This window comes from Pantherophis guttatus, chromosome 1, assembly GCF_059756535.1.
Source record: "Pantherophis guttatus breed Tessera chromosome 1, ASM5975653v1, whole genome shotgun sequence".
Classification (NCBI taxonomy): Eukaryota; Metazoa; Chordata; class Lepidosauria; order Squamata; family Colubridae; genus Pantherophis; species Pantherophis guttatus.
Window position 1 is genome coordinate 53,591,085 of NC_142063.1, and position 15,133 is coordinate 53,606,217.

At 33.8% G+C, this 15,133-nt stretch overlaps 1 protein-coding gene across 2 annotated transcripts in view; it reads left to right on the top strand.

Annotated features, from left to right (window-relative positions):
* Nucleotides 1-15,133, top strand: part of POMT2 (protein O-mannosyltransferase 2) — a 32,565-nt gene that overhangs the window by 12,466 nt on the left and 4,966 nt on the right. For both annotated transcript variants that reach the window (XM_034418206.3, XM_087873743.1), the window contains 14 exons: nt 766-872; nt 1,532-1,614; nt 2,638-2,747; nt 3,624-3,690; nt 5,679-5,748; nt 6,227-6,305; nt 6,990-7,141; nt 7,973-8,064; nt 8,652-8,728; nt 10,284-10,355; nt 11,208-11,267; nt 11,634-11,739; nt 13,628-13,768; nt 14,486-14,600. In XM_034418206.3, the coding sequence (XP_034274097.2) occupies nt 766-872; nt 1,532-1,614; nt 2,638-2,747; nt 3,624-3,690; nt 5,679-5,748; nt 6,227-6,305; nt 6,990-7,141; nt 7,973-8,064; nt 8,652-8,728; nt 10,284-10,355; nt 11,208-11,267; nt 11,634-11,739; nt 13,628-13,768; nt 14,486-14,600 (1,331 nt within the window). The remainder of the gene's footprint in view (nt 1-765; nt 873-1,531; nt 1,615-2,637; nt 2,748-3,623; nt 3,691-5,678; nt 5,749-6,226; nt 6,306-6,989; nt 7,142-7,972; nt 8,065-8,651; nt 8,729-10,283; nt 10,356-11,207; nt 11,268-11,633; nt 11,740-13,627; nt 13,769-14,485; nt 14,601-15,133) is intronic.

Here is a 15,133-nt window from a genome sequence, read left to right on the forward strand (position 1 = left end):
CCCAGCTTCTCAAACGGAGCTTTCAGAGGCTGAAAAAAGCATCAGAAACGAAGCTTCAGAAAAAAAAGCCCCCAAACAGAGCTTCAGAAAAGAAGCCCCCAAACAGAGCTTCAGAGGCTTTTTTCTGAAGCTCTGTTTCGGAGGCTTTCAGAGGCAGGAAAAAAAGTTTTTTTCTGAAACAGAGTTTCAGAAGTTTCAGAGGCAGGAAAAAAAGCAAAAAAAAGCAAGGTACAGAGCTCACAACCAAGGAACCTTTGCTAAAATTCACCTCTGGGAACAGGTGATTGGGGGTATTCTGGGAGGTGGATCCACCTGCCAATCAGCTTTTTTCTTATTTTCCTCCCCAAAAACTAAGGTGTGTCTTATACTCCGATGCGTCTTATACTCTGAAAAATATGGTTGATGCCATGTGATTTTTTTTGGGGGGGGTGGTTACATACAGTTCATATATACAGTTCCAAAATTTTTTTTGTTTATTTTCAATCAAATTGTTTTTCAAATGACATACGACTTTTCTCTTCTGTTGCCATATTGAGGTACTCATGGCATAATTTACTATGGGAAGATAATACATCAGATGAAGCTTTTTTAAAAAATTGAGTATGCTTTGTTCCAGTCTAATTTTAAATTTGTAAGCGTACAAATTTGCAGCTTTGTTGCTTCAGCACTGGAAATATATAGAGACAACTTGTTTTGATAAAGAAAAAATCTTGCCTAAAAGTTAATGCATCTGTCTTATTTTTATTTTCATTTTTTAAATTTCAGGTCACACTGGGAAAGCACTTCTTGGCTCGTGCACTTTGCCTCATTGTACTGCCTCTTGTCCTCTATACAGCTCTTTTTGCAGTGCATTTTGCAGTGTTAAACAGAAGGTATCTCATCTCATTCTGTCAGAGAGGAAATACACAGTTGAGAAACCCTGCACTGTAATTGCTGCAGTGTTTATTTGGACCCTAACCTTTCTTAAAGACATTTAATTGGATTCAGTGTAGAGTTTACATTGATTAATTGCAGCACCAGACCAAAGCTAAGCAGGATTAGAAACCTCAAGGATGCAGAGTAGTCTGAAAAGTAAAAACAACAACAACAACATACACACATCCAAGAAAAAGGGAATAGTGAACTACTTATTTATTGCTGCCAAGAAAACCTCACGAACTGTTGAGCTTGATTTCAGTGAGTTTTCATTTATTTTTAAACTGGCTAAACATGATTTTTAGTGAATAGTGAAGGATAGCCAACCAGGCTTTGAGATTACTGCCGATTATGGCTGGAGACAATAACTGATGTGATCATTCACAATTTTGGCTGTTGCTTTGCCTCTGGAAATGAGAGGTTGTAAAGATCTCTAAAGTCTAATCCATGGCTTGATCTGATAGTATGTCTAAACTAAATGATAGTTCTAATGGTTCAGGACGTTAGATCCTTGTAGACATCTAAAAGAAGTGGAAAGCATTTTTCTTTCGCTGTTACATTGGCTCCTTATTTAATCATACTGTGTACTGAAAGCCCAAGTCCTTTTTTTTCTCAGTGGACCTGGTGATGGTTTTTTCAGCTCTGGATTTCAATCCCGGCTCATTGGAAACAATCTTCATAATGTTTCTGTTCCAGAATGTGAGTATCTGGGTTATTGCAGGGACAAATGCTCTAGCCAACATTGTAACTCTACAATGTAGAAAATGTTGTAAACAAAATTTTTCTATATTTCCTATATAAATGTCTCCTATATTTAGAAACATTTTAGATAGTTTAAAGCAAAGGAAATTAATAGTTTTTAAGAAAAAGGTTTTTAAAAGGCAATTTTTGCTTTTGTTAATGTTTTATATAAAATTGTGTACTTCATAGTGAGTCTGGGAGGGCAATATATTGATAATACAGTTGAATTTCACACATCTGTATTAGATTAAACATACTGAGGACCCAGATTGTTGGGGGCAATATGCTGATTCTGTAAACCGCTTAGAGAAGGCTGTGAAGCATTGTGAAGCGGTATAAAAAGTCTTAAGTGCTATTGCTATTTGTGAGCATCATCCTGACAAAAGTCATATGTTATTATACAGCAGATTAAGTCCAAAACCACTGGTACAAATGTCTATGACTCTGAGTAAGTAGCAATAAACTATTGATAGTAGTCTCCCAAGTTGTACAGCAGTGTGATTGTACATATTGTACAACTGTTTGACTTAGTTATCACTTGTTTAATAATTTATAGTAGTCTAGGTTGCTAAATAACTTGCTAGCTAAATTTTAAACTCTATATGCTTAAGTCAGATGAATTACATTATATAAACAGCATGTTCGTGAGAAAGCAGCCAGTTACTGCTTATTCAACAAGCCATAATTGTAGCTTAGTATGATACATGAATCAGGTTGATGAGTCTCATGAAGTTGTTGTCAAACAGCATTACGTTTACATGAAAGATACTCAAATGGGGCTGAATTATCTAGACAGATTGATCTGTTTTATATCTATTTAGCAGTTTTCTGAACAAGGAACACTAGGAAGGAGGCAGTGGTAAACCACTTCTGCAAAATCTTGCCAAGAAAACTGCAAGAAGTTGTTCAGACACAATTGAATGGAAGGGGGGAAAAAGCAGTAATCGATGGTTACAAATTCAACCCTTGTTTCTCTTTTAGATGTAGCATATGGCTCTGTGATAACACTGAAGAACCTTCGCATGGCAGGAGGATACCTTCACTCCCACTGGCACCTGTATCCTGAAGGAGTGGGAGCAAGGCAGCAGCAGGTCAGTCAAGTGTGAAAATATCATTTTCAATCATTCTACTGATATTTCCATAAGTCATTCAGCTGACTAAAACATGTGGACATTAATAATTTTTTCACTATGTACGATAGCCTTCAAGACTTGTTTTTCCTGGGATGGAAAATGGCTACTAGTCATGCTGTCTAAATCAGGAATCTCAAACTTAGAGCCTGAAGAGTACATACAATCTTCCAAATCATTTTCTCCACTCTGTATTGGCACCTGTATTGGTAATACCTGTATTACCAAACTAATATTTATTAATTTGTCAGGAACAATTATTGGTCTTGACAAATTATTAAATATTAGTTTGCTAATAAAACATAATATTAAATTTTTAATCAACTAAAAATGTCACTGACTAAGTAACCAGTATGAAATGGCTCTGATTGCAGTTTTGTTTTACAATAAAAAAATATTTAATAAATATTTAATGGCATACTATAATATTACTAATTTTTCACTCTTTATAGACCAAATATATGTATTTAGTCTTTAAATATAGATGTTAAAGGCTTCAGTGTTGCATTGCTTAGGTTCATGAACTAATCTTCATGAGACTATTGTGATGATTTAAGTTTAAGTTCCTTGGTAGCTTAAGATCCTTACAACTATCAAAATCAACATGACTTTGAATGATGATTATTTATTTAATATAACTTAATATAACATATGCTGCCCTATCTCCATAGGACTCAGGGCGGCTCACAACAATTATGGAATAATAGTGGGATAAATTCATTTTTATTTTATATAATCCTATATGTAAGATATCACATTTGTTAGTAATGAGTAAAGAAGCGTAGCTTCATTAACTTACTTAAGAAATTAAGTCTAATAACTCTTATGTATTCCTAGGTCACTGCATATTTACACAAAGACTTGAATAACTTATGGATTATAAGGAAACATAACTTCAATAGAGGTAAATTGAAAATCACCCAAATGGATTATATTATTCATTTTACTTTTCTTCAATGAAAACGTTTCTTTTCTCAGGATTATGTCCAATCATACTTGTAACAATGGTGTTTCCCAGGTTGTACTAAATACTTGCTATATTTAAATCTTGGCTTTCTTTAAAAAAAGTATAGTTGTAAAGTGGAATGTGCTTGTATCACTTGAGAATGTATCTAGTTTTGGACATCTCATTTGGGGGACATTAGTAAAAGGAAGTGTAGCAGAAGGACAGTGAAAAGGTCTTCTTAGATAAAGTTAATATAAATTATATTTATATAAATATAAATACATAAAAAATATAAATACATTTTTTACTTAGAAAAATAGATTTGAATTAAAAAATGACAGCCTTTCAATTAATTTTAAATACACAAAAGTTGAAATGGAGTGTTTTTCCTATATTTCAGATAGTATGACCAGAAAAAGTGATAGGACATTTCAGTGAAGTAGATCTTGATTAAGGTTTTGAACAAATGTTCTCTCTGAAAATCTCTCAGACAATGGAGCAAACTACTTTTGGAAGTATGAGATGATGATTGCTGATCTTACATAAAGGAAGATTTTTTTAAAACCTCCAGACTTTAGAACAGAAAATCCAATTCTTTGTTTGAAGACTATTGTTCACTTTTTTATGAGTTGGAAAATATGCACCAGTTTTGCTGGATTTTACTACAAGAGCTCACAGATCCCACCGATCTTTTTTTTTTCTTTTCTTTGTTTTAAAGAATTCAATAATGGCAAGAGGGAGGCACATAGAAGTGTACCCTTTTCTCTGCCGGGCAAAGCATTTTGATACAAAAAGCATGAATGAAATTTTGGATCCAATAAAAGCTTGCCAAAGAAAACTTCTCATTTCATTTTGGTGATATGTGACAAAATTTACAATTTTGCATGTATTATATGTTATCTGCCTTAGTTTTAAGTCTGTTTATTTTACATTGCAATTTTACTGTTGCCCATTGTACCTTATAGCATTAACTGCTGTTTTAACTGCTGTCTGTAGGTGTACTTCATTATAGGCACATAATAAATAAATGTATTAATCCAACTATTTTTTGTTATCAGCTGTAATAACTTTTGAAACTAATGTTAACATTTCTAAATGTTTACATTAATAATGTTTCTCTTTAACCATGGTATTTTATACTACTCCTCCTTTGTCCCGATGCAAGTATACTTCATTCAGTATTACATTAAATAAGTTGCTTATTACAATTATTCTATCACAGTGCATTCATGAATGTGTTCTGAAATTCTTGTGTTGCTGACAAACTTAGTATTTGCAGGATGTTGCTGACAAACTTAGTATTTGCAGGATGAATACTGAATACTGTTTTGATACTGATCAAAACAAAACAAACTGTTGTATATGTACAAACTGAATATATGAAAAAAGGGTGGAATAAAAATATAAAGAAAAACCATGTTTCTTTAAATTATCCTCATTAATTACTTATAGATCCAAGGGTCCTTTCCTAATTGCCACACGTGCCACAGTGAGCCCAAGTGGCAGAGACAGTTTCCAGGATTCGAAATGGGTGGCTTTCATTGGGCAATTGTTCTCTCTCTCCCTCCCAAATTGCTTAGTTTAGATATCAGCAAGGAATAAGTACATATAAATGAGGATTAAATGTCTAGCAGATACTGGGTACCTGTTATAATAAAAGAGAGAAATAATTAACCGATTTGAATTAGGACAAAAAAATGTAGTTATTTCAAAACTTGCAACTTAGCTTTTCTAAGCAGCTTCTCTAATTAATTGAAAAAGTGTAGATTAGTCACAGGGCAATGAAATAAATACATATCCAGTGTTCCTACAGTTGAATTAAATCATAGAGCTTGGAAGTATGCTTCCCCTCTTTATATTAATTTGGTAATATATTTAGGTATCAGTGTTCTAATGTCTTTGTCCATTCTCCTCAAATTCATGCTGAAACCCCTTCTTTTCATCAGATTATTCAGACACTTCCTTCCCTGTGGAGTTTGTGAAACATGGAGATATTATTCGTCTGGAGCACAAAGAGTAAGTTGCACAGGAATTTGGAAAAAAGAAGTTGGAAGATTTTCTAGATTTGCCTGAATTAACTATTCTAACTGAAAGTGAATGTAGAAGTTTTTATCTGCAAGCCATGACTAAAGTAAACTTTTGAAGCCGATGTTGGTTTGTTTTCTGTGCTTCAGGTGCATTCTGGGATGTTTTCTATTTGTAAAGTTACACACTTGACTTTTAAATGCTTAGGATCAGCTTCCTTGAGGCAATAGAGATTCTTTGGTTGATTTTATATAGCAGCAATAACAGCTAACTAACATGGCTGCACATTTGAAAATTGTTTCCATGGAAATCAATGAGCACCCTATAGAAATTATGATATTTGTATATTGATAGATAAATTGATATTTAACAAAGCATTATTATATTGCTCTCATTTTGTTTAACATTTGTCATCCTTCAGATTATCCCCAAAATTGGATCAATCAGTTTAACTTTATTTTAACTTTAGGACATCAAGAAATCTGCACAGTCATCAACATGAAGCCCCCTTGACAAGGAAACATCTTCAGGTCACTGGATATGGGATTGTAAGTGAATAAACAGAATTCTACTTTCCATTTGTAATAAACATTTTGCTAAAGCAAAGGGTTGCATTTTTGTGTTGTAGCTTTCTTGTTTTTAAATTGTTCAAAATCTGTGATATTTCATAGAAGAACAAGAAGAGCACAAGATATTTTATGGTTAATAATATATTGCTTTATATAGAATTCCTAAAAAAAAATATGAGGAAAGCAGATCTAACGAATTGAAGCACTGAAATACCACCGTAGAATTTATGTGTCACCTTATATATACTTGTTTCTTGGGCCTCAAATCATTCAGCTTTTCTAAAGAATTTTATTAATTTTTTTCAATTTGCTATGTGATCATGTGACTCTGTAGTGTGCCAGGAAATTCCACTTCAAGAGGCTCAGGCACTAAAAGGTAATTGGGGGATGCAATCAGAACCCCCAAAATACATAACTACTAAAGCCAAGGAGCTAGTCAGGATGCTGAGTTTCCCCTTCTGTGAGGATAAAAAAAATAGGGAAATGCTGAATAAGCCAGGCATTTTTTCTTTTTTTTCCTCCAACCTATTGTTAAAGTTTTTTTAGTGGGGATAAAAGGAATAGTGGTCTATGCATTTCAATTTCAACTACTTAGAGACAAAGATTTTCTTAATGTCTCTTCCTTGCCCCATCCTGTAATATATATATATATATATTTCCTAGAATGGATCTGGAGACTCCAATGATTTCTGGCGAATTGAAGTTGTCGGAAGAAAGGATGGGAAACGTATCAAAGTCCTGCGAAGTCAAATACTATTGATTCATCTAGCAACAACCTGTATCTTGGGTTCGACGGGAAAGACATTGCCCAAATGGTAACTGTTCAAATGTCTAAGTTAACTTTTTCTTAAAACATTGCTTTACAGTTATTTTAAGAGACCATTTTTCATTACTCTTCTAATTACGTTTTCTAATTTTTAATTTAAATTAAATAACAGCTAATTTATGGCCATATATATATTTTAGAGCCATAGTCTTCCTTTAGCCTGAATAGCTAATTTAATTCTTTGTTATCCTACATTAATATCATTAAGTGTTGTACCTTATGATTCTTGATGAACGTATCTTCTTTTATATACACTGAGAGCTTATGCACCAATACAAATTCCTTGTGTGTCCAATCACACTCGGCCAATGAAAAATTCTATTCTATTCTATTCTATTCTATTCTATTCTATTCTATTCTATTCTATTCTATTCTATATACTTGTAATATGTTGTGACCTTAAAAAGAAAAGAGCTCATATCTGCTGTTACATTATAGGAAGTTTCCATTGCTGAAACCTATCTAGAAATAAGCTCCACTGAACACAAGTGACTTTGACCAAATGCTTATATTGTGAACTAGTTTTCTTTCCATTTGAATTTATTCTTCCTGATCATGAGCACCCGGAACGTATTCCCAGTATTACAGATGTAGCCTTTACAGTTATCCTATACAAGAATAACACCATGTGTGTCCTATTATACAAGATGTTACCATGTTTAAATTGGCTTGTTCAACAAATAAGATAAATAATTCCCTTAAATCATCATTTACCTATTTCCTAGCAAAAACAGATCTCTACAAAAAGATGTGTTGAAAAGAGTCAAGAAATATGACTGCAAATTGGAGTGAATTGATTAAAACTATTTGTCTTTCACAGGGGCTGGGAACAAGTGGAAGTCACTTGCACTCCATATCAGAAGGAGACTCCAAATACTCTTTGGAATATTGAAGATCACATTAATTCCAGATGTATGTGATTGTAACATGTCATTAATACACACACACACACACACACTGTGTTTCCCTGAAAATAAGACTGGGTCTTATATTAATTTTTTCTCCAAAGGACTCATTAGGGCTTATTTTCTGGTTAAGTTTTATTTTCAGGGAAATACTAAGTACTAAATGCATCTGTCTGGCTGATAATTGTAACTGGGGTTTATTTTTGGGTAGGACTTAAATTACGAGCATCCTGAAAAATCATGCTGGTTTTTTTTTTTTGAGGGAGGGAGTGTTGGGTCTTATTTTCAGAGAAACATGGTTGAACAGAGTGATACCAGAAAAAAGCTGCTTTAAATTATTTGGCACATCAACTCTAGGGTAGCCCTTGTTTCCTCATCTCAGAGACTTAGAAAAATGAAAAGTGGAACATCCTATGATTCAGTTTTAATGTTTCAGAATATTACTAGAATTTGACCAGTCACGATTTGGTTGCATATTTTGTTTCGCTTTGCTATTTCAATAATGCTGACCCACTGAATTTAATTGAGTGCCAAGAGAATGATTGTGCGGATTTAATGTATAAGATTCATCTTAAACTGTCTTCTTTTCTACAGTGCCCAATATTAGTTTGGATGTTTTGAAACCTTCCTTTCCAGAGATACTACTGGAATCTCACATTGTTATGATCCGAGTAAGTAGATTGTTTGGGAGTTATTGTTTAACATTCTAATTAAAAACAACAGTTTGGTCCAAAATAGCAGAAGATTCAATCCAATAAGTCTGTCTCTCTGCTAATCAGTAGTTTTCAAGGCACTTTCAGTGATCTGGGAAGATTAAATATTTTAGATAGTAGCATATACCTGTAAAATATGCTGTAGATGTGTCTGTGGAGATTCTCAGTCATCCAGGTCATGGTTGTCCCAAAGGTGCTTTTTCAAGAGGCAACTGGACTTTCTGGGGGTTTTTTTGAAGATGTTTCGCTTCTCATCCAAGAAGCTTCTTCAGCTCTGAGCTTCCCCTCCATCCAGTCAAAGCTGAAGAAGCTTCTTGGATGAGAAGCGAAACGTCTTAAAAAAAAACAACCCAGAAAGTCCAGTTGCCTCTTGAAAAAGCATATTTGGGGTATACTGTAGATACTTAAAGAAAGATAAATTATCTTATATAGTTTATTAATAATATTTTAGCAAGAGGAAATATTTTTTAAAAACTAATCTGAGTTTCTTCGCATGCGAGAGAATTGCAGATGAATGGAAGAATTTGGAAACTTAGTATTTTTATCTTCAGACTTTTATAGCTCCTTAGTTGGCCATAAAAGGCAGATCATCCTTTTATTCACACTTCTGCCAGCTTGATTTGGACTGAGAATCAAGGTGCTCTGAGTTGCTCATAAGTAGCATTTTCTAATTTCTAAATGTTAGTCAGAATTGTTACAAGTAACCAATTTGGTATTAATCCATTTTCATGGTAAACATTATTGGTGTGGTACTAGATAAAGCAGTTATTTATATTCCAAAAGCCATCCATATTAGAGAATTAGTATAGTTTTTGGATGATAGTTACATTTCTGTGCATTGGAGCTACATTTTTGCTTTTCTTATATTCCTGATTCGTCAGTAAGGAGAAGACAGTATGTTATCTGCCTAAGATAATTTTCTGTTTTCGTTTCATTTCACTTTGCATGAGCAGCAGGGAGTGAGGAATGTATCAACCCAAGATTGCATTGGGCTCCTTACTACTTACATACCATGATATCATGGTTTAGTGTTATTCATGAACACTCTAACTCACTTTAGGGGAAATAATTCTTTTTGTAAAAGTAAAGATACTTTGGCAGTGTAAAAGCAAAATCTATTTTGGGGATAATTGTTGAGAATAAAGAACAATAATGAAAAAAAATACCCATAGTTTTCACTATGGAGCATCTTCCCAACCCCAAGTGGGCTGGGTTAGGCTATCTCCACCAGAAGGAAAAATAGAATATTTAATAAGAAAGAGCAGTAAAAGGTTGAATATGTGTTGTGTGTGCACGTATGTCTGTATAAACTTTCCAGAGGTGGCTAATGCATTATTATATGAAATCAGTTAGATGGATAGTGCATTATTAAATATGAGAGGTATAATGACAGGCAGGCAGGCAGGCAGGCAGGCAGACAGACAGACAGACAGACAGACAGATAAAAGGTAAATGGGAAGTTACAAAGGTTTTGCAATGTAACTGATAACTGTGCCTTTCATGTCATTGGAAGGGAAACAGTGGCCTTAAACCAAAGGAGAATGAAGTCACATCAAAACCCTGGCATTGGCCAATCAATTACCAGGTATGTGATCAGCATCAATATTGTAGAGCTCTGACTTCATCTTGTTTTTAAAAGAATAGCATGAAGAATTGCTGTTAGGTTTTTTTTGCATATTTTCAGGATGCATGTTTAAATGACATCTGCACACCCAAATCTTATTTTTTTTCTTCAGTAGTTCTTATTGCTTAATAGAAATCTTCGGTATTTAGAGGCTGTTATCTAGATAGATGTTTCTGGAATACTGGTTAGCAAAGACCTATGAAGCTCATGCAAAATTGTTCTTGAAAAATATTTAACTGCATTTAAACCCACATTTTAATTGAAAGTTTGAATTGTTTTATAAATACGAAATACAGGTAGTGCTTGACTTACATCTGGTTATTTAACGACCATTTGAAGTTCCAACAAATCTCTCCAGAGCTATTTACAACCTGTTTTTGGAGTTACAAACCCTCACTTGAAGATCATATAGTCGTACTTTGGGCCCTTGGCAACTGCCTCACTTTTATGGCAGTTTGCACCGTCACACAATCATGTGACCACAATTTGTGACATTTTTTCCGGTTGCTAGCATTTATTTCAGGGTAACTGGATATTCTTAATGAACACAATGTTTGCTTAATGACTGCAGCCTTCACTTAACCACCATTGCAGAAAAATGGTCATAACTTCAAATCCATTCAGGTGATGCCTCAACTACAATTGAAATGATTTATGTACATAATTCTGGCCTCAATTATAGTTACAGTATAAGTCAAGAACTACCTTTACTTTTTTCTCTTATAATGGAAGGAAAATTCAGTTAATTAAAAAATGAGGCCTAAAAGTTAAATACTTTGATCACTTCTGATTCATCCATCCATTTCTCCATAGGGTCTGCGTTTTTCTGGTGTCAATGAAACAGACTACAGGGTTTATTTGCTGGGAAACCCGGTAAGTTACATTTTGGTTCTTTATCTTGAAATTGGATGAGTCATCTTTGTCTTGAGTTCCCTTGAGTGTTTATTCCACTTGAGTGGTTTTCTTTATAATCTTTTTTTCCTAATTGTAATCTTTATCTTTTGCTTCTTTATCATTTATGTTGCAAAAGCCAGTTTGGTGTAGTGGTTAAGGCATCAGCCTTCGGCACAAAGCCAGTTGCATGAACTTGGGCCAGTCAGCTCTAGGAAGGAGGCAATGGCAAACCATTTTGGAAAGTCTTGCTAAGAAAATTGCAAGGCAGTCCCCTAGAATAGGACACAATTGAACAGAAGAAAAAGACTGCACTGAATAGGCTTAATTACAATGTTTTTTTTAAAGGTGATTTGGTGGGTGAGTCTAATTGCTATTGGATTATATCTTATGATGATAATATTTATATCCGTGGCTGTGAAGCGAGGAGTTCAGCTAACAACTGAACACAAAGGTAAGATCAGTTTTCTTCTTGTTATTATAAATTCTTGCTTTGAATTTTAAAACAATAAATGCTATGTAGCCAGTGCTATATTACATTTCCTTCAGAGGGAGTTTATTGGAAAAGGGAGAAAAGGGGGATTATCACTGATGCTGAGATCCAGAAACGCATATACAAAAAACTAAAACTGGAAAGTTGGAGGGCTATTAAGAATTATTCACTGTTCCTTGTTAATTATGCACTTTATGTTCCTTAATAGTTGGATACAGTGATGTCACTAACACTGCACTGTTCATAGAAATTCATGTTCAGATGGCTTTAACTAGAGTGTCCCAGCTTTTTAAGTACATAACAATAGCTTTTCCCTTTCCCTTAATTGGATTGGGCTTCAACATATAAGATTCTATGAATTTTGGTCATATGAGTTTGGAATTATGGGAACACAAAATATATGTGTGTGACACAAAACTGGAGAAGACTTATCCAGATGCAGATAATCCTCGTCTTATACCAGTAATGGAGTCTGCCATTTTATTTTATTTTATTTTATTTTATTTTATTTTATTTTATTTTATTTTATTTTATTTTATTTTATTTTATTTTATTTTATTTTATTTTATTATTTTATTATTTTATTTTATTTTATTTTTTTATTTTATTTTATTTTATTTTATTTTATTTTATTTATTTTATTTTATTTTATTTTATTTTATTTTATTTTATTTTATTTTATTTTATTATTTTATTTTATTTTATTTTATTATTTTATTATTTTATTTTATTTTATTTTTTATTTTATTTTATTTTATTTTATTTTATTTTATTTTATTTTATTTTATTTTATTTTATTTTATTTTATTTTATTTTATTTTATTTTATTTTATTTTATTTTATTTTATTTTATTTTATTTCTTATATCCCTTCTTTATTATTTTTACAAATTACTCAAGGCTTCCAACAAACCTTCCACCTCTTATTTCCCCCACCACCACCACAACAGACCTCTGAGGTTGGTTGGGCTGAGAGGAAGAGAGTGATCCAAGGTCACCTGGCTGACTTTCTGGGCTAAGGTGGGACTTGAGCACATGATCTCCAGCCTTCTAGTCTGGTGCCTTAAGCACTAAAGCAAAATGGTCATAAATTCTGATAGTTATTGTAAAGTGGATTATCATGTGCCCGACCCAAATTTATGGCCTTCCTTTTTTGTGATGATTCTTTAGTGAATTACCATGGTCATCAAGTGAATCTGTGGTTGTTAAACTAATGCTACAACCATTAAGCAAACCCGTTATTCGCTAAAGGGCAGTTTTACTGAAAACTTGATGTAAATGCTGCTTTTAGGGGGGAGGGAATCCCAAATCATAGTCAGTGACTACAGGACAGAGCAAACAGTCTTAAATGAGGGCTGGTTGCCAAGTGCACAAAATGGAGTCATGTGATTGTGGGAGGGGGCTGTCTGTTGGACCTTTGTAACCTGGTCATACAAGTGGCCGTAAATCGAGAACTATTTGTAATCATGAAAGTTCATGTGGTTTTTGCTTGGAATCATATCAGCTTTCAAAATGTTCTTTCGTATACTTATTCATAATGGTTGTTGGTGTTCCAGTGTCTTTCTTTAGCTAGCATGATACTGTAATGTTTACTATCATGCATAAATAAAATAGATCTGATTATTAATAGTGTGGTCTGTTTTGGTATTTTTGAAAGCTTTCCACAAAGCAAGGTTTAGCAGTAATTCTGTCCAATGAACCCTTAATGTGGTAAATATGGCATTTAGTATTTACACATTCCCTAGAATTAGATCTCTCTATAATGTTTCAAAGGATCCAATGCTTGTACTGTATGCAATTTGAGATTAAATGGCAGTGAAAACATCCTTAGGTATATGCATATATTACAGAGCTTGCTCAAGTTTTGCTGCATGGTGGGGGAAGGATTATCCTAGGATGGTTTCTCCATTATTTTCCTTTCTTCATGATGGGCAGAGTGCTGTATTTCCATCATTACTTCCCTGCCATGCTTTTCTCCATCATGTTGACAGGTAAGATTTATAAATCTTCATATATCAGAAATTAAATGTGGTTATGTATCAGATTACAGAGAGTCTTGAAAAGCATGAGTGTAAGAGATCACACTGTTTACCTTAACACGTTGCATGTTTTCAAAAGTTTCTCAGGAAACAATTTTTTAAATCAGTATTGAGACCACTGTAATCTAGAATTGAATTTAGGAGATTAGGATACAACATACCAGCTGTTATTCAATAGCCCTGTGCTATTGCCCTATTCTCATCATTTCTGTATTGATAATGTGGATATTAGAATGATCATTAGAGTGATCAGGAACTGTTTCAAATAGGAGTTTGATAAAGATTAAATCAATTTTCCCTCAAATGTGTTGCAGAAATCCTTTATTTTTACAATGGTTTCAAGGTGTATTGGTTAAGAATATTGTTAAAAGCTCAGCTTTAAATATTCTTATTTTTGGTCTCAGGATATAAAATCCGACAGGTACTTCTTTTAAAAGTCTTTTTATATCTTGCCAATCATTTGTCCATCATTTGTCCCCAAATGCCCTGCCTAAGGCCTGAATGTTCTTTTCCACAGATTTTTCTCTCCCCATATAAATCTTCCAGAAGTTTCTACCAAATTGTGATTTCTAATGAGATGGGGAAAACTGATTAAATGCATGAATGGTTGTCATATAAACTGTATTAATTTAATTGCAAATCAGATTTAATTTGTTGTTTTTCCCTCAGGGATTACGTGGGATATATTCTTGAAATTCTGTGTTTCGTTTTTTTCAACCAGCATCCAAGCTAGGAAGATTTATAACTATGGAATAGCAGTGTTGGTCGTGCTCAGTATGTACAGGTGAGAATCAGTTCTTGAGCTGCTCAAAAATATATTTAATTAATTATATTTAATTAATTGCCCAAATCTATCCACATGTCACCTCCCAGCAAACTTAATCAACCAATTTATTTTATTTATTTATAATGTTTACTGGCTACCCATCTTACCTCAGGGTAACTCTGGACAGTTTACAATCATAAAAGATAAAAATAGTATAAATTAAAAACATAAATTAATACACAAGCAAACCCAATTAAAGATGGGGAGGAGGGGAGCAGGATGGGGAGGGGGATGGGGGATTTGTTAATTGATCACTGTGATGTACCCCCATTGGTGCCTCAAGCTAACTGGCAGAGCCAGATCCTTAGGTTCTTATGGAAGGTTGGAAGGCTTGGAGCCAATCTTACTCGGGGGGAGGGGGGAATCATGTTCCAGAGGACAGGTGCAACGGCAGAGGAGGCCCTTCTCCTGGACCCCACCAGGCCAATAGGGTCCGCAAGCATGCCTGCTCTGCCAGCACAGTTGGGGTGGGCCAATCTCAATGGCTCTAA